The sequence below is a fragment of the Ceratotherium simum genome, chromosome 15 (assembly GCF_057802395.1).
Source record: "Ceratotherium simum simum isolate JZ-2026a chromosome 15, ASM5780239v1, whole genome shotgun sequence".
Classification (NCBI taxonomy): domain Eukaryota; kingdom Metazoa; phylum Chordata; class Mammalia; order Perissodactyla; family Rhinocerotidae; genus Ceratotherium; species Ceratotherium simum.
Window position 1 is genome coordinate 23912689 of NC_141914.1, and position 19886 is coordinate 23932574.

The 19886-nt window shown below is 45.5% G+C and overlaps 1 protein-coding gene across 2 annotated transcripts in view; it reads left to right on the plus strand.

Moving 5' to 3' along the window:
* The first annotated feature begins 5139 nt into the window (after positions 1–5139).
* Positions 5140–19886, plus strand: part of LOC101402862 (protein mono-ADP-ribosyltransferase PARP14) — a 46687-nt gene continuing 31940 nt past the window's right edge. For both annotated transcript variants that reach the window (XM_087439704.1, XM_087439703.1), the window contains exons 1-5: positions 5140–5379; positions 10238–10362; positions 11116–11149; positions 15632–15874; positions 18137–18373. In XM_087439704.1, coding sequence (XP_087295830.1) covers positions 5193–5379; positions 10238–10362; positions 11116–11149; positions 15632–15874; positions 18137–18373 — 826 coding nt within the window. In that variant the 5' untranslated portion in view covers positions 5140–5192. The remainder of the gene's footprint in view (positions 5380–10237; positions 10363–11115; positions 11150–15631; positions 15875–18136; positions 18374–19886) is intronic.

A 19886-nucleotide genomic window follows, 5' to 3' on the forward strand; every position in this document is an offset into this window, starting at 1 on the left:
ATGGACTTCAAGGCAACAAGAATTAATAAAGAAGAAAGAACAGCACTCACTAATGACAAAAAGGAACAATTCACTAGGAAGACATAAAAATCTTGAACCTATACAGCTTTAAATTAAGCTAAAGCAAAAGAAGATAAACAAAAAGTGGCAAAATTACAAGGAGGAATTGACAAATCACCCACCATATGTGCGAGAGCCCATTTCCCCACCCTCCCTACCACGGCTTTGTTATTTGGGCCACGTAGATATGATATAGTTAACCTGGCCTGGAGACAGAACTGGACTCAAATGTAGGAGACAGAAATATTCTCTGCCATGAAGAGACCTCGGTGGGAGAGAGGAGGCAAAGGCAAGGCGAGTGAGGGACACTGCTGTGAGCTGTCAACAGCTGATATGCCAGCAGCTGGGGATGGGTTTTTACCCTGAAGAAGGGCTGTGGGCAGAGCATATGTTGAGCTCTGGAGCAAGAGATCCTGGGTTTGTATCCTAGCTTGACGTTCACCAGCTGTGTGACCTTAGGGTAAGATACTTAAACTTTTTGTGCCTCAGTTTCCTCATAGTAAAAATGGAGTTAATATTAATTTTTTATGTTTGTTGTATCAATTATTACACTTTTTCTTTTTTACTACATTTGTCCTTGTTTTGTGATTTTCATTACTGCTTTTATTTCTTCCAGGGCAGATTTCTCAAAAGTAATGAATAGCTTAATGAATGTTTGTCTTGGTGACAATTGGCTGTAGGAATGAAGGGAAGCAATCAGCTTTAAAACCTATTTGACCAGGAGAATATTAGTACAATGATTGTACTAAGGTGTGTGGGGAGGAGTTGAGGGGGTGCTGGGAGAGTGTACTGACTGCTCTGTCTGACAACACTCCCTCTGTCAGGAGAAGAGCACAGTTTTGTGCTGGAGCAGGCTCATACTGGCTCACCAAAGTTGATTGTTGAATTTTCAGAAATTTTGTGAGCCAGTTATTAACCAGCATTATTTAGAATTACATTGTATAAACTTATAATAAAATAGAATATATTTTTAAAAGATGATAAATACTGAAAATTTATTTTTTTATAAATTTATAATAAATTATATTTATAATTACTTTACTACATTTTACTATTATCTGTACTCTTGAGTTCTGTCTATTGCATCTGTGTGGTAGAAGTGTTATACAATGGTGTGCTACTATTCATCTCTTCCCAGTTCTGGATTCAGTGATATCACAGTGGAAACTTAATATCAGCCATAGTGGGAATTACACCATGGAATTGGCAAACACTACAAATCAGGGCTTGATTTTATTGTTCTGTTGATTGTCTAGACTTAAGAAAGTGATGGAGAATATGTTAATAAGGCAGTTTAAATTTAAGTGTGTCATGTCTGCAGCCATTACATTGTAAAGAGCACAAATGCTTGAGGAAATATTCTTCCAGTATTTGAAAGCTATTATCCAATTCAGCAAAGGAACTGATGTCACTAACAAATAAGAGAAGTTCTGTCTTCATTGTTTCATTTTCATCTCACTTGTTAATGTAAACAAAAGTATCAACCAACATTTATGTCAGAACTACACTCATTCAGTAATTGCAATCATAGTTTGGCTACAAATATAAGAGTTGGGCAAAAATCTTTGAAACAGTCTGTGAGAATCAATTAGCTATTTGAAATTTACAATAAAGAATATTGTATGTTTTATTATTTGTAAAGTACGTGCTATACAACATTTACATACATAAAATTGATAATAAACAAAGACATGCATGTAAACTCTTTTTTTGTCCTAGAGAGCTGGTTGTTCAATATTTAACAGCATGTCACGGGTGGAGATAATGCATGGTATGGTGTGGGAGTAAAATATTGTATATTTTTCTTTTTAAACACGATCTAGATTGTACTCTGTCTGAGGGTTAATGCTGGGCTTAAGACATACACATGTGTGTCTGATTCAATGTTTACCTGCTGGACAGCCAGGAAGGATCTTCACTCTTATCTCACACGAACTTGGAAAGACCCAGTCTACTCCGGGCTCTTCTGCAGAACCTCCTTCCACTTCCCACCCCACTGTACTATTAGAGAACCTAAATGACCCCCATTTGGGAAAACGTACCATTAGGGATTACTGTACTGGCAGAGTGAGGGGTACTGGAGACTTTCTCTGTGGAGGACTGAAGAAGATGAAGCTACTGAAAGGGACCCGAGCACCGGGAGTGAGGCCAGAAACTGGGGTGTGTCCATCAGGCGACTCCCTCTGAGGACTGAACTCAGAGTGGTAACAGAGAAGGTGGCACTTCTTCTGATGTCACATCCTATTTAGAGGGACCCGGTCAGGAGTTTCAGGAGCAAAGTGAGGCGGAGAGGTGGGCATGAGGTGCTCACAACTCGCTGCCTCAGGACAGGTGGGGAGCCGCCCTTTCCCCAACATACACTTCAGTGGGAGAAATGGGGAGCCTGATGCTAATCTGTAGAGAAGTTGAAAGGAGCCTGATGCTAGGTTATTGGACGTTTGTAGAGAAGCTGAAAGGAGAAATTCAGATGAAATAGAGAAAGGGAAGTTCAGCCCAAAAATGCAAATGTGGGTTGTGATATTAAGATCAGCCATGGCTGTGAGGCGGAAGGAGAACCAAGGCGCAGCCATGTGGACATGGCCACTTCTATGCTGGAGGGCCACTCTCCCCCAGCCCCTGAGAGGACACTTCTTCCTAGGAAGGAAATGAGTTTCAGGAGGGTCTGGAACTCACTGGAGATAGAGAAGTGAGGGGGGATAAGCACAGTGTGGAAGGGGGGATGGGGTTCAACAAGTGAATAGGGTCAAAACAACTCAGGAGAGAAGACAAGGGACTTCAGGGCCTAATGAGGTTTAACAATTTGCTCCTTCTTGAACTTTCTTTCCTTGGCTTCAAGACCTGCCATCCTGACCTTCTGACAGCTCCTTCCCAGTCCACCCAGGAATGCAGAGCAGACCTCAAGTGGCAAGGCACATTGCTGATAATTAAACAAATTCTTGAAAGAAATCCAGAAATGGCCAGCTAAAACTTCTACTCTAAATAATGCTTTAGTTTCACTCTGATTTTATTTTTTGTAAAATGATGATGTGAGGAAAAAGAGCAACTTTGTTTGCCCAGTTCTGGACCCCCAAATTCTGGGGGAGAGGAGGGTGTTGATTTTAGTTGTGGTTTGGGGGAATGCCCTGAGGGGCTGACAGCCATGACAGCCTTTCCACGTTCTCCCCACTTCCTCCTGCTGAGGCCCAGGGTGGTTTGGACTGGATGATGAGCGCTACCTGCAGGTAGAAAGCTGTAGGCAGGAGAAAATATCTGAATACTGTTTAGCATCAGGTATTGTGGGTCAGGAACAAAAGCCCAGTCAACTCGCTTCGGCAGGTCTTTGGTTCTCTTCATCCTGAAGTTTAGTTTCACTGTGATTAAGAGACAATATGTTAAGGTCCAGCCCTGCAGGGAGAAGCAGCTCTAATTTTGGCAAGAGTTTAAGAGACCTCACCCCTTCCTTCAGAGAGAAAACAGAATCCGTCAGGGGAGAACTGCCGTACCTTCCCATCAGCAGTCACTCAGAATTGCCTACCTCTGTACTCCATCTCTGCCTTGTTCCTGGTGCAGCGGGAAAGGGGTCCCCCTCCTGAGGCTCATCCTCTAGGATCCTCTCCCACCTTCCCCCACAACCTGTATCTTCAACCTTCCCTTCACTTCTTTCTACCAATATTTAAATGTGCTGAAGACTCAACCATCTTAACAATATTTAAAGAGCCAGAAAACAAAAATAACAACAACTCTCTGATCCTATAACCCCATAAGCTGCTGCCTAACTCCTTCCCCTTCAGGGTCACACTTCTAGAAAGAGCTGACTCTGCTTGCTGCTCCCTTCCTTCCCTTCCTTTCACTCCTCCATCCACTGCCATCTCCCCCCACCCCACCCCCACCAGGAGACAGTGCCTTGCAGGTCTCCAGCAGTCCAAGAGACACTTCTCTCACCTGATATACTGGTAGTATTGGAATGACAATCTCCTCTTGAAACACTCTTTCATTGCCAGTCAAGGATACACACATTTCTAGGCTCTCTCCCACCTCTCTGCCCCTCCACCCCGCATGCTCCCATCTGGTGGATGACACTATTATCTAACCAGTTGCTCAGGCCAACCATGAATGCCCATGGGGTCATCCCTGAGCATCCTCTCTCACTGTCCACATCCTTCAGCAAGTCCTGCAGCTGAGCCTTCAACATCAATTTGGAATCCCACCCTTTCTCGGTCCTCCTCTGCCTGCACCCTGGTCTCTCCCACCCTCATCTGTCACCTGGGACACTGCAGTAGCCACTTGGCTGGCCTCCCTGACTCAGCTCTACTGCACACAGCAGCCAGAGTGATCCCGTAGAAGTAAATCACATCATGGAACCACCCCCTTCTCAACCCTCCAAGGTCATCCCCCATCATCCTTAGCCTCAGGTTACATGTCACCCCATAAACCCTCCCTGAGCCCCCACACCTGGGCTAGGAGCCCCTCCCAGGAACACCTGTATATTCCTTCCAAGAGCAATTACTCCACTGTCATAACTCCTGTGTCCCCACAGCTTCCTGAGCTCAGTGAGGGCAGGAACCCTGTCTGCTGAATCCATCCTGAGGGCATGGCGCCTCGTAAATATTCCATAAAACACTGTGAATGCACTGTTACCCCTCATTTCTAGACATATAAATATTAACAGATCAGGGAACAGATGCAAATTAAGGAAAACAAGGTAAAATGCTGACAACTAAATGACTGCTGAAAGTCCCCAAATGGGCCGCAAACATTTCTAAAGAGTCACAGTTTGTCCAGCCATTTTATTTTCTTGTAAAATGTCGGCCTGCGGCAAAAATGAAGCTGTCTTTGTGTCAGCACAGGGACTCGGGACCCAAAGGTGCTGATTTCAGCTGTGGCCTGGGTGAGCGGCACCCAGTGCCCTGAGCTTAGGGACGCGAATACAAAAGGGAAGGGCGGCCAGACGCCCGGGTGGCGATGGGCAGCTTTTGCTGTGGGCCACAGGTGAAGGTGAAGAATTGGGGGGTGACTAGTCAATCTTGGGGGAGCTGTTTACAGCCGAAGACGGAAACCCAGGGCGGGGAGGAGTTTTCTGGGAATCGAAAGCGAAAGGGGCACAGTCAGTTGGCGAGAGAGCGGCAGTCGGCGCCGAACGAGCGGAGCCGAGGATGGCTGCGCCGGGCCCCTTCCCGCTGCTGGTCGAAGGGTCCTGGGGTCCCGACCCCCCGAAGAACTTGGTCACCAAGTTGCAGATGTACTTCCAGAGCCCGAGGAGATCGGGAGGCGGGGAGTGTGAGGTCCGCCAGCAGCCGGGCAGCCCGCCCCGCTTCCTGGTGCTCTTCTCCCCGGAGGACGGTGAGGGGCGCAGGGGGTGGGGTCCGAGGGGACAAGGGGCTCTGCTTGCAGGGGATGCTTGGGGCTGGGGCTCGCAGCGGGAGAATCCGTGCGGCTCCAGCAGCAGCGGTGGGGGAGGGCGTGGGGGCCCGCAGAATGGACGAAGAGGGCGCGGGGGCCGCTGCGGTTCCCCCTGGGCGGGCTTCTAGGCGCTCCCGGTGCTGCCTGGAGGTGGCGGCAGAACCGCGCGAATGGGTTAAATTAAGCTTTTAGTATGATAGAACAGAAAGGAGCTGCCTGGGAGCGGGTTCACCCACCTCATTTTACAAGGCTGGGTAGTGTGTTACTGGCAGAGTTGCAATTCCTTTGCAGTTTTTGTCTTCTTCCTATTAAAGCAGCAGTTCTCGAACTCCAAAGGTTTATGGGAACACAATTTTAAGGGAAGAGAAAGTTTCCAGGGAGAATCGCATCTAAACCGACTCCTGAGGGGAATTCAGTTCTTGATAGGCAAGCTGTTAGGGAGAGCTCTTCAGGCGGGAGCTCACTGCATGAACAAGTGTGTCAGGGGCAGGAAAGCACAGGCATCCGCAGGGGACATGCAGGGCGCCCTCAGGCTGGTTGGGCTGGAGCATTGAGCTGTCTGCTTATCCCTGTGCTCCAGCAAGGTCCGTAGACTGGACAATAAAAGGAACATGCGGGGTCTGAAAATTTTGTAAGATTGCAAAGGGTGCGCTTACATTTTAAAAATCTGAGCCAGCCCTGATGGCCTAGCGGTTAAATTTCAGTGTGCTCCCCTTCCGGGGCCCGGTTGGGTTTCTGGGGGCAGAACCACACCACTGGTCTGTCAGTGGCCACGCTGTGGCGGTGGCTCATGTAAAAGAACCAGAAGAACTTACAACTATACACAACTATGTACTGGGGTTTTGTGGGAGAGAGAAGGAAAAAGGAGGGAGATTGACAATATGTGTTAGCTTAGGGGGAATCTTCCCTTGAAAAAAAACCTTAGGCCTTCTGTTATTAAACCTCCTTTTTGTGAAGAGGTGGAGAGGAAATGAAGGCTAAGAGAAAGCTGGGTTGAGATGATAGAGGGACTTGTATGACCCTAAAGAGTATGAAGTTTCCCCCCAGGTAGGCAGGAGAGAGCCATGTCCAAATATACTTTAGGGAGATAAATTTGGTTGAAAATAAGTACATTGATTTCTGTTGGGAGAGACCACGGAAATCAGACATTTTAAGAGGTCCATGCAATATTCTAAGTGAGGACAAGTGAGGCCGTAAGAATGACAGTCAGGTGGGGGCAGAAGGTACCTATTTGTGGGCTGTTCTGGATTCGGTGACTGGTCCTATGGGAATAGCCAATGCTCCACTGGAGAGAGAGAGAGAGCCCGTGCCTTTTCTTCTGTTATTTTTTAGGTGGGGAAGGAAAGAGTTTCAGCAATGGGAGGAATCATGGGGATTCCCCACGGGTCATGGGGATTCTCAGTGGTTCTGGGGTCATCTGGGAGAGGGGCAGAGGTGGCAGAGGCTGCCTAAAATCACACTGAGTGTAAATACAGAGGCTTGTTGGGGAGGGGCAGTGTGCTGTTCATCGACACAGTATCTTTGTCAAGGGCCTGCTAGTACTTCTTCCCTCGGTTTCACGGTGGTCCTCAGACTGGAGCAGGGGTGACATTCAGAGTTGATCGTGGGTCAGGAGTGTGGGGCTTTGCTGAGGAAGTTCCCTCCCGATAGATAGATAGATAGATAGATAGACAGACAGACAGATAGGCGCTGGAGCGGCGGAGTGCTCCCCTCCTCCCGATCTTAGGAAAGGGGGACGACAAGTACCCCGCAATTATCTGCCTGCTCAAGGCACCTACCAGGTCTGTGCTGGGAGGTGCATGACCGCTGTTCCCAGAGCGAGACTCCCCTGGAATCTCCTAGGCAAGGATGTGACCACCCTGATGCGGCCTTCCTGTCACTGGATTTGGAGAAGCATTTGGGGCAGAGGAGAGGCCGGAAGGCTTACAAGGCGATGAGAGCGATTGGAATGCTTTAGGCAGGGATGCGAAAAGGAAAGAATGAAAGCCGAGGAAAATGCACAGATAGGTGTGGAGAAAGTGAGGCGGGCAGGGGACAGGAGACCTGCTTGAAAAGAGCCCGTATGAAAACAAAGAATGAAGTTTTCCAGGACTGATCACCAAGGAATGCTCCGAAGGGCAGCTGTGCCGTGTGAGTTATCTCCCCCTGGGTTTCACTTTTTCTCAAGCGATTTTACCACTTTGATTCCAACTGTCAACATCACTGTTGACAGAGACACTCCTTTCTTCTTTAGAATCCCATTATCCTCAGGAATAGTTCCCACATTGCGGCCACAGACCCCCTGCCTCCGAGTCACAGCAGGTGAAACGGGCGCATTCCCAGCTGTGCCCTGGAGATTCAGGAACCTGGTGTGGGCGGGTGGGATTCTGCACGTTTCACCAGCACCCCGGCTGACCCCGATGGGCTCAAGTTTGAGAATCCCTGTGGTTTGTTGACAACCCTGAATGAACAAAAAGGGAAATAATTATAGTGAATACAGACAGCATAAATACAAACAACACAAAATGTAATTTTGTGATGATAACATCATTCTGTTCTAGCCATCAAAGCAAAATCGATTTCAGTCTCCCCGTCAGGCTTCTTCCTTCCCAGCTCATAGCCCACTGCCCCTCCTCCTCCATCCCCAGGCTGCTCAGGTGGCCCCTCCTGTGTTAACCCCAACACAACAACTCAAAACTTAGTACAACTCAAAACCTTTTGTGGTGAAAGCTCTTAGGGAGTGGAAAGCCCCTAGTCAGTTTTGGTTTCCCATCAGAGGAAGTGCTTTCTCAGTAGCAAGTTGTCAGCAATTTGCTAACAATGAGTGACCTGCCCTGGCAGTCCTAGGGCCCTAGTTCTTCTCCTGCCCGGATATCCTCCACCCTCCACGCCAGGAAGTGGCCTGGAGTGGCACAGGCCCGCAGTGTAACATGACTTTATTCATCTAATTCATATCATAAGAATGAGCCCACCAGCACTTCTCTGTAGAAATTAGTGTAAAGCAAACAGGAACCACTTGGGACGCTGTGTCTTACTTTTATACAGATCACTAAATTTCTGAAAAGTTGAGTGTAGATTGACTTGTAAGATTTTAAACCCTGTTTCAGATGCATACATTGATCATCTTTTCTGGTCATCATTTGGCTCCTGATTATTGTCAGTCTCTTTGGGATAAGGGAAGCCATCTTCTCCTTAAATAACATTAAATGTAGATGATCTGAAGTTGGTGCAGAAGGGAGGCTGTCCACATGGGGAAGGGTAGCTGGGTATCAGAGTTTCAGCTCTTTTTCCTCCCAGATTCACCTTCTCCTCATTGAAGATCACTTGCTGATATTACTACTGGCTACTCACTTGAAATAGTGGTGCCCATATGTTTTGCACACAATCTCAGAACAGGCTGGCACATTTAGACGCCTGGATAGGACTCCACCACAGTCCAGGGAATAATAAAGGGTTTGCATCCCAGAGCTCCATAACTCTAGATGACCTGGCTTACAAAACTTAGCTTACTCTCTGCCTTCAGGGGTCTCATCCAGTCCTCAGTCATCACTTTAACTTAGGACAGCCCCTCAGAAGTCTGTGTGAAAACATCTGCCCTCTCATAAAGAGTGAAATTAGAGTCTGGTGTTCCTGCTCATTTTTTCTGGGGCCTGTTTCTGCACTGTCATCCAAGACCTCACTTCCCCCACCCCTTCACGGATGGTTGAGGTGGGAAAAGTATTCAACCTCCTCTTTATGGAAGATTCTTACCTATATCCTTAGCTTATCAGGCCAACCATATCAGAACACAACATGGTAGCCCAGCGTTCATGGCAGAGCCACACTTGTGAGCAGCAGGGCATTCTCGAAGGTTTCTCTTCACTTTGACCTTTCTGCACCGTTTGACTATGTTGACCATGCCCCCTCTCTAAACTCACTCCTTCCGTGTTCTCCATGGTCTGAGATTCACTGATTTTCCTTTTCTCTCTGGCTGCTCCTCTTATAATTATAACGTACATTTGCATAGCTCTTGTGGGCGTTAGAGAATTCATTCACAGACACTGCTTTAAGTGATAAAACAGGCTCAAGAGTAGTTAAGATATTTTCTCAATGTCACTCATCTAGTTTGTGGCAGAGTTGGAGTTTGAATCCGGGTCTTTGGACTTTTACATCCACTGTTCAGTTTTTTCACTGCAGCCCAGCTGCCTGATATGCTAATTCTGTTTTTCTTCTTTTTTGTAAAATCTCTTCCATCCCTTCTTTTCTACTACTTTTACTATTGGATGTGAGGCTCTTATCATCACAAGTTAAAGAATTGATTGAAACAGCTTTTTAACTAGGCTCCTGGGCATTCTGCTGGTGGTCTCCTGAGTCCCCTTCCAAAAATACACCTTTGTCATGCCATGCCCCAGTGCCCATCCTCACTGGCTCACCATGAGGGATGCTTTCACTATTTCCCTTCAGTATAGAAGAAATATTGCTACCTTTCTGAGTGCCTACTGAGCATCAGGTCCTGTACTAAGTTCTTTATGACGTTTCTTCAATTTAATCCACGTAACACTTGTACAAGGCAGTCTTCGTTAATTACTTATTCGTAGACAAGGCTTTGTAAGTAAAGCTTATTAAGGAATATGCTCAAGGTTAAAAATATAAGTTTAAAGATGGAATTCAAATCTGTGTCTGTTTGCTCAACTTTTCCTCTTTTCACTGCGAAGACCTCTCTTGGGAAACTGACCAAGCCATTGATTGATGATGATGAAGCCTATGGAAATCATGGAATAATTTTGTGAATAAAGAATGCTTGACTGTGGACTTTTTTTTTTTTTTTTTTTACTTTTAGTTCGGCAGAAAGTTCTGGAGAGAGAGAACCACGAGTTAGTGTGGCCAGGAAAAGGAACATTCAAGTTAACTGTCCAGTTGCCCACAGTCCCAAATGATGTCTTTGAGGGGAAAGTTCCAACAGAGGTAAGTAAAGGAGTAAAAGGGAAGTGGGGTGTCCCTCAGGGTGTGTGGGGGTGGGAATCACAAAAGGAAAATAGAGTGGAACAAAAAGAATAAATCAAACAGAAGTGAGAACAGCAACTTGTGGATGTGGCAGGAGTGACAGTGGGGATAGGGTAGGTTGGAATAACGAAGGAGGGAGCACTTTTTGTTTGATTTTAGACCCTTCTGGAAAAGTCAAGAGTTAGGGGTTATAATCAGGGTGGTTGATGTAAAATTTGGGGTCTGTTTGTCCTGGGTGCCTTTAAGCTGGAACGTGCTATATCTGTTTTATTTCCACATGGTTTTGAGGGGACGGCGATCCATACTGCATGCACCAAGTATTTCCTCAGTTGTCAGATGGGATAGTAATAGTCTCTACCCTGGGGGATTGTTGTGAGGATTAAATGAGACGACCTCTGTAAAGCACAAGGCACAGTGCTTGTTAATAGTAAACACTCAATACATGGTAAATGGGTAAAAGATTTAGGTCTTAGCCCATATCCCAAACACTCAGTATTCATTGGGGTTTCTGTTATTTGTGACTCGTTTTTACCAGTGGTTTTTGTGCTGGGTGGATCTGCCACTAGAGATGAGGTGCCTTCAACAGCATCATTGCCAGAGCTTTTCATGATCATTTCTATTGACCCTACAGCTCCAGGCTGCTCCCAGGGACATTTTCTTAATGTAAAGAAATTATTGTAGTTTACTAATGCTACTTTATTGTTTGGATTTCAGGAATCCAAGACCAAAGAACATGTCAAAGAACCAGGTGAGGTCTCATTTGAGATGACTGGCCTTTACCAGGAAGTTTCGTTTTTATTAAAGATGGCAAGTGCTTGTCTTCACTAGACAGGGTTTGCTCCACTTGGAGGTGCCTTGGGCTGCATCATCTACCTACTCTCAGCCAGCTGTGCAGAGGGCAGACACTGGGGCAGCCCCTTGGGCTCTTAGGGCTCAGGTCAGCAGGATGGGGACAGCTCTGTGGGGGGAGTGGGAGACACCTTGCAACTGAAGGGAGGACAAAGAGGTGCCTGGGAGGTGGTGAGGAACTGACCTCCAAAGCCCACCTGTGCCCAACCAGCCGTGGAGAAGCAAGGACATGACGTGTTGGTGGGTGCCGGGTGTGGCTAAGTCAGTTTCCGGGCACTGGGTATGGAGGGTGCTGTCCCCTGGAGCCACGACAGGAAGGTGTGAGTCCTCTGTGGACACAAGCTTCTGGTGCGCTGGTGCAGGAGGTGGGTACAGCCCGTCAGACCAGCAGCAGCTCCCCTCGTCCCCTCTGCTGTAGGAAGCAGCCTGCAGCCGAGTAGCCGTTGTGGACTCTGCTGCTTAACCAGTGCCTGGGCGTTGGCCTGTGGTACCACCTGACATTTAAAGAAGTGACTGGTTTTCCTGGCTAAGCATGCTGTTAGAAAGGGGAGGAAATGGTGAAGTATGCTGAATGGCTGAGCAAGAGAGATAAAGTGATACGTATACCCACATCTCGGGGAAAAGGAATTCCAAACAGTGTGTAAATATTGTCCTCTAAAATTGAAATTTTCTTGAGAACATATTTAGATTTTTTACAACTTTCTCTTTTTGAAAGTGGCAGTAGGATGAGAGCTGCCTTTACTTGGCAAAAAAAGGATGTATATATTGTTTTACCCAACATGGACATGCTATTGAACTATAGAATCTAGTATGCATGGTTTTCTTAAGATGCTCATGATTCTTATGAGAGAGGGATTTTTCGTCTCTTTAGAGTAATTCCTGCTTTCCATTCTTCAGCTATGGGACTGGCTCACTCAACTCCCAGCGTTCACTGTGACCCCCTAAATCCTTATCTGTTTCTTGGAAGGTGTCTTATGTGCTGTACCCTCAAGCTCAATTTTAGACCAGGAAGGAGCCTAATATTTGTACATTTATATCTGTACCATTGGCCACATCTAGAATTTAATCAAGTTTGTGTTTCTTATAGTTTCATAGATTTTACCCTAACTCTGTCTTAACTGATTTGTTAGCGCTATTTCAGATTTGCTTAAGACCCCATGTGTATTCCCAGCCCCACTCCACCAATGGACTTTTCATTTCTCCTGCAGATTTTAGACCCATTTACTAACCTGTTTTTACCTGCCCCAGTCTCTAATGATAGTAACCAGCCAGGAAGTTGGGTGGTCTTCAACAAGATACTTAAGTTGGCCCCTATAAGAGATGGAAGAGGAGGTCCATTGTTAAATGGTTGCTCCACACTGAATCCTGACAATGGGCCTAAAGATAGGACTCATGAAATTAACTGGAATAATGTAGACAGTTTTCAGAACTGAGCAAAATGAGAGTGGAAGGTAGTTCCCTAATAGGTCTGATATCTCAGGGATGTGGAGAGCAGAGGATGCTGCACCATGAATGTACTCGACGTGCCTGAAACCCAGAGCATAAAGTTCAAGATTGACAAGGAGTTGACAGAGCAGGGAAAGGTCAGTCAAGGCACACACCAACATCAGGGGATGTGAGCACTGAGCCCGTGTCCTGTTCCAGGCTAAGCTGAGTTGAGCTGGGCCTGAAAGGTGGAAACCAGCAATTGGAAGACCCTGGAGAAAAGAGAAGGGCAAGAGCAGAGAAATACTGGACTCTCGTGGTTGGCAAATTGTGGTTTTTCCATATCTGTATTTCCAGCCTGGGCTGTCTTCTCAATTCCAGACCTTGTGTCTGACCTTCCTATTGGAAAATATGTTAGAGCCACATTTCCTGAAGCCACCTGTGTCATCTTTCTCCCCAAACCTGTGCCCTCTTCTGGCTTCCTTATTTCTCTCGAAGTACACAACCAGTCTGCCCATCACCTACTAGAAATTTCAGTCATCTCTCTTCTTTAAGCTGTCACATATGTTGGGCACAGAGACTTATCAATTTCTTTTTTTTTTAAGTTTTCCTCATCCATCTGTCCCTTCACCGCAGGCCCCCATTATTACCTCACAAATCCAGCATGGCAGGAGTGCCCTGCCTGGTCTCTGTATCTGATGACTTTCTCCTTAAGTCTGAACAGTCCCTTGTACTGTTGCTGAATATCCTGAGATTATTTCACAGACGCCTTCCATGCCTCACCCTTACCACCCACTGCAAAATAAAGTCCAGACCACGTTCTGGATGAAGCCAACTTTTCCAGCCTAATTTCTTATGTCTCTGCACATAAGTGCTCCTTGTGCCTCATCAGTCAGATCGCCATTTCCTAAACAGTTTGGTGTAATCCCAGTACTCTGTCTGGACTTCTGCTGCTCGCAATACCCTCTACCCCACTCATCTCTACCTCAATTGTATATGCCCTCCAAGATCCACTCTGTTTCTTCATCTTCTCTGAGGCCTTTCCAAGCCAGCCCAATCCCTTTCTCTGTCTTTCTTGGACTCCTCATTTGATTGTTGATGCTCTTTATTTGGCAGTTAACCAAGCCTCTCTTGTGATGAAGTTCTAATAGCCATGGGGTTATGAAGCTATGTTGCTGGAAAGGCTCTTACCATTCACTTAGTCCAATACTCTCATTTTATAATTAAGAGACATGCCCGGGGTCACATGGCTAAAGAGTGGCAGAGTCAGGAGTTGAACTCATACAGCCTCACCCCCAGCCCAGTAGTCATTCTGGTTTATCATACCTAATTTATGTTGTTAACAAATCCCTAAGCTATTTTTTATTTGGCATTTGTGTGTGTGTGTGTGTGTGTGTGGTGCCACATCCAGCTCATAACAGAGTATTTTTCAGGGTGATCTAACTGCTGTGACAAACAACCCCCCAAAGCACAGTTCAGTGTAGACTGCAGCTAGAGTGGTGGAGGGAGTCTAGAGTGCTCCACGCAGTCATCCGGGAATCCAGGCTCCTCTTGTCTTTTGACACCATTGTCTTTGACATGTGGCCTCCAAGGTCACTGCAAGGGAGAATGGAGATTCATATGCAGGAGATTGGTATTGCCCAGGCCTGGGGGTGGAATTCACCACTTCCACCCATATTCCATTAGCCACATCAACTCTACTATAGGAATTGAACTGTAAGAAGTCTGGGAAATGTCGCCCACGAAGAAAACAAAATTGATTTGACGAGCACATGGCATTTTACTCTGCCATAATAAACATTCACAAATGTCAGTTCCCTTTCTCATTTTTCTTGAGTACCTCCATTAGAAAATCTGTTCCTTATCTAAGGTTTTTTGTATGCACCCCTCTCCACACATCCAGTGCCTTGAACATAATAAGGCCCCAGTTGAATAGTTGCTCATAGAATGTGTAAAGATCATATCGTACACATGCTTCACTGGACAAGCACAGAGTGAGACTGACCTTAGGTGTGTATGTAACTCACTTGTGGTCAAGAATGGAGAGGAACAAGCTGGCTGGGGTGATTGCTGTTCAGTGAGTTTGCTGTATACATGCAGCTCTCTAGGCCATCTCACCTTCTATGTGGAGTTGTTAGTCATTCACTGCAAACATTGCTTTTTCTCTTTAGTGATAGGAACTTCTTGCTTTTCAGAGCCATATTGGGGCAACATCAGATAGTCTTGCTTTCTCAAGTGGCCCAAGCAGTAAATCTCCAATTCAGCAAACACTTATTGAGCCTCAAGTATGTACCATATGCCACCAATAGAAGGACGAATAGGGCCGGCCCCGTGGCTTAGTGGTTAAGTGCGCACACTCTGCTACTGGCGGCCCTGGTTCAGATCCTGGGCGCGCACCGACGCACCACTTCTCCGGCCATGCTGAGGCCGCGTCCCACATACAGCAACTAGAAGGATGTGCAACTATAACATACAACTATCTACTGGGGCTTTGGGGAAAAAAAGGAGGAGGATTGGCAATAGATGTTAGCTCAGAGTCGGTCTTCCTCAGCAAAAAGCGGAGGATTAGCACGGATGTTAGCTCAGGGCTGATCTTCCTCAAAAAAAAAAAAAAAAAAGGACGAATAAACATGTCCCTTGCTTTTGAGAAGCTCAGTTCCATAACCATAATATGGTGCTGTGAGAGAAATATAAGTCAAGTGCTATGAGAGATAATGCAAGCTCCTCAGAGAGACAAGGCAGAAATGAGTGTAATAAAATCGAAGTTAACAGTAATAGTTAAATGCTACATTTTATTTTAATTAAATTAAGCAAAAAGCCTTCTAAGATCTGTTTTTATTTGAGTTAGCCAAGAGATTGGGAAAGAAAAGGGGCAATGTCTTATGCTAACTTACTTCACTAAGACCATGGTAGATAAATATAACATCTTGTACCTCTTTTGTCTCTGTAAAACCAGATGTGTCAGAAGAACTGGAAACAAAACTCTCTCTCGATAGAAGATCAGAGAAAATGGACAATATCCCCAAAGAATGTGAAAATATTTCCTCTTTGGTTGCATTTGAAAATCTCAAGGCACATGTGATGGATATAATGTTGATCTTGTTAGTGGAGAACCTAAGTGGCCTGTCCAGTCATGACTTTCAAGTGGAAGTAATACGAGATTTTGATGTTGCCGTAGTTACCTTTCAAAAATATATAGGTAAGATCAAGGGACGCTTCATTTGCCAGTTTTCTTTGCACCACAGTCTGGCATTTGGGACATGCAGCTTATGGAACGTCTCTGAAAGTTTGGCTCTTTCTAGTCGTCAGTAAGAGGGAACTCCAAGTTAATAGAGATGCTTTTTTACTTTGAAAGAGAAGCAAATTTCTTTTGAAACCAAGTTCAGGTGTGTTTAGTAGATCAAACTTTATTGTATGATTTGTCTGTGTGTGTGTGTGTGTGTGTGTGTGAGAGAGAGAGAGAGAGAGAGAAAGGGAGAGAGTGATACACACGCAAATAGAAGTCTAAAGTCCAAGGCTGTTAAAGTGATTCCAGGCAGAGGAGTCAGTGTTTTCACCTGTGTTATCTCCTCGGAAGAAGGAAATATGATCCGTGTTACCAAACTGGACTTATCGCAAGGTAGTGATAATAATAGCAAACCCCTTGTTACATGTATTAATTTATTTGTTCCCTTCAACAACCTTTTGAGATTATTATTATTGCTCCTTACTTTACAGTCGAGGAGACAGGGGCAGAGATGCTAATAGAAGAACTGGATGTGAATCCAGGCAGCCCACCTCTACAGCCTGTTCTCTTACCCCCTTTACCTTAGACTTCCTCAGTACCTTCATAGTCATCACGTATGCAGGGATGCGTCAGTGCATGTGACGCAGAAAGTGAATGCTTTTTAGGGTCTGTGTCAGGAGTCTGTGGACAGGCTCTGAGATTGGAAGAGCCATCTCCAGAAAGACAAAGACATTTTCCCATCCCCTGCCCTTACTATTCCTTGGCTGTGGCAGTGGAATGGCTAATTAAGAGCACAGGTCGTGAAGTCAAAATTCTAGCTCCGCCATTTAGCTAATTATCTGAGGTTGGCCAAGTTACTACCCTCTGTGTGCTTCACTTTCCTCATCTATAAAATGGGGATATTAATACCTCCCTAAGACAGTTTCTGAAGGATTAAATGAGATAATGTTTAAGAAGCTCTTAACACAGTACCTGAGACATGGTAAGGACTCGATAAAGGGAGCTCTTCTTATTTCAAATTTATGATTATTTCTTATAAAGGTAAAACTAAATGGACTTGCTTTTGTTCACTGATGAAAAATCTTAAACACCTAGTGCCAGACGCTTGTCTAAGTGCTGATGGTACAGAGATAAATAATTCTTGGTTCCTGCTCTTGAGGAGCTCATATGGGGCGGGGAGGAAACCCATATGTACACGAATAATGAAGATGCAAGAGGAGAAGCTGCCTCCCTCACCCGTGCACAGGAGGCTGTGGGGAGTCGGGGGAAAGGGGACGCAAACAAGGCGGCTTCGTTTTGCCCTGCCTACTCCCTTCTCTGGAGTTTACCCTCCAGCAGTACCAGTCTGTCAGGTCCCAGATACACTGTGTTGTTTCATGCCACTGCTGTTCCCTCTGCCTGGAATGTTTCCTCCCCTTATGTATCTGGTAAATCCTCTTCATCCTTAGAAACCCTGGCCTCTTACTCTGGGAATCCTTGTCTGATTCCCAGTATTGGCCTTCCCTCCTCATTTGATCCCACAATAGGTAATTTGCTTGCTTTTCCTCCCTCCTGGAAGATGAACTTGCAAGGGCTTGTTATAGTCATCTCTCTATCCCCAGATCCTGGCACAGTGCCAGGTACATCGTGGGCCTGCCATCAACATTTATATATAAGAAAGAGATACTTGGGCTGAGTCCTGAAGGAGGAGTAGGACCAGAATAAAAAAATTGGAGAAGGGCATTTCGGGCACAGGAAACTGTATATATAATGGCGAAAGAGAATGGGGTTTTGAAAGTAGTGACTAGTTTTTGTGGCGACGTGGAAAATAAAATGAATGGCAGGAAGTAACCAGAGGTGATGCTTGGAAATTGGAGTCAAATAGCCAAGGGCACCAGAAGTCCAGCTACGGAGTGTGAACTCACGCCAGCCATGAAGGGCTGGAGAAAGGAGTGAGATGAGGAGATTCGTATTGCGGAGAGAGCACTCGGGCGACAGTGTCAGGGAGGGGTGGGGACAGCCGCGGTTGGAGGCAGGGACACAGCTCAGTGGCAGTAATGCAGGTAAGACATTCATGTGCGTCATTCAGAGACCTGGAGTTTTAGGCTTGTAAATTCTCATGTAGGAATTAAAATTTTGAGGCTAAAAATTCAGTGCTTAGCTCTCTCCCTTATCTCAATTAATATTTAGATAGTTTCTTCTGAATAATACAAGGATATGAACATAATTTTCTGATTGATTGCTTTTGGTTTGTAGATGTCATGAAATTTGTTGATGACTGCGCCAACCACCATACAGTGAAAGAGCTCCAGCTTTCTCCAAGACTTCTGGAAGTGACAAAAAAAGTCAGGGTTGAAAACCTGCCACCTGGTGTTGATGATGATGATTTAAAAAGTTTATTTGAAAATCCTCGTAATGGAGGGGGAAGAGTTGTCAGCGTTGAGTGTTTTCCTGAAGAGAGTTCAGCTCTGATTGAATTTTTTGACAGAGGAGGTAATATCTGTTAGCCTGATTTTGTAGACCTTACCTGGCATAATCTAAACCATATTTTAGCAGATCTTAAGAGTTATCAGTTGAATTCTGATGTATTTTGGTTTTTTGCTCCTATATTTAATTGGAAATCCAATTAGTAATTCTGTTCATCTGGGATATGATGCTTGATGAGGCCAGACAGCGATTCAAACTTTAGAGAAGCAACGTCAGGTTTTTGAAAGATATAAGGAGATTCTCGCATGAGTCTCTACCTACGATGGACTGAAAAATATGTAATTCTTAGAATCTTTGAAATACTGTATTAAAAAAAAGATGATCGGTGTTGTAGCTGTACACTTGGTAGAAATTCTCAAGTTAATTTCGGCAAGGTTAGGTAAAGAAATACTCAGAGACACGTACAGTCCCTGTAATGTATCGCTGCTTCCCCTTTTACCTGTCAGTGCCTTCATTTCACATGATCGGTGGATGCCAGCCAGATTGTTCTTTGCAGTGACTCTGTGAAAACCGCGTCCAGCTGAACCTTAGGGAGGCACTCTGAGGGTTTTGTCTACATAGACGGCCAGTTCTCTGAGGCATGAGAGGGCAGCTTGGAGACTAATGTTGAGTCTCCACTGATGTTCAGAGGGTCGAGGCTGGGGAGTAGGAATAAGGGGGCCAGGCTTCTTAGGGAGAGAAGGAGTGTCGTGCCTGGGACTACCTGGGGGAAGCTGAGACAGGATCATGTGGTATGCCACCCACTTAAGAGAAATTGTTTCGTGGGGCTACTTGGAGGAACCTCCCTTCAGCTTTTATGAGTGGGGGAAACTAGGGTGAAGGTTGGGTTTGGATTAAGATGGAATGAAAGACGTCGTGTTCCTTGGGCAAAGGGACGAAAGTGGAGCTTCTGTCACACATCCTTAAATCTCCCTTAGCCTGGTCTTGGGCCCAGGGAGAGAGCTACATACAGCTCTCTACCCTAGAAGTCAACCTCCCAGCCTGTGGTAGAGTCGACAGCTTTGGGGCTTTCAAACATCTTGAGGGCATGGAGTAGTTGTGTGTTTCCTCAGAATGTCTACATTACGTGTGGACAACTAATAATAGGAACTATTTAATTAAGGTTTATCTTATGCCAGAGCCACACATGTGAACTGTCCAGGGCATGCTCAAAGATTTTGTATCGCCTTGACCTCTGTGCACCAACTGACTATGTTGATCACGCCTCCTTCTCCAAACTCACTCATTCCCTGTTCTCCATGGTCTGAGATTCACTGATTTTCTTTTTCTGTCTCTGGCTGTTCCTTCTTATAATTATGACTTACATTGTAGCTCTGCAGTGTGCTACACAGTGCATTCACAGACACTGCTTTACGGGCATTGCTATTATTATAATCGCTGTTTTACAAATGAGGAAACTGAGGCACAGAAAGGTCAAATAACTTGACCAAGATCACACAGCTAGTAAGTGACAGAGCCAGGATTTGAACCTTTGGCCCCATAATCCATGCGTTTAACTTCTCCACTTTTTCCCAATCTC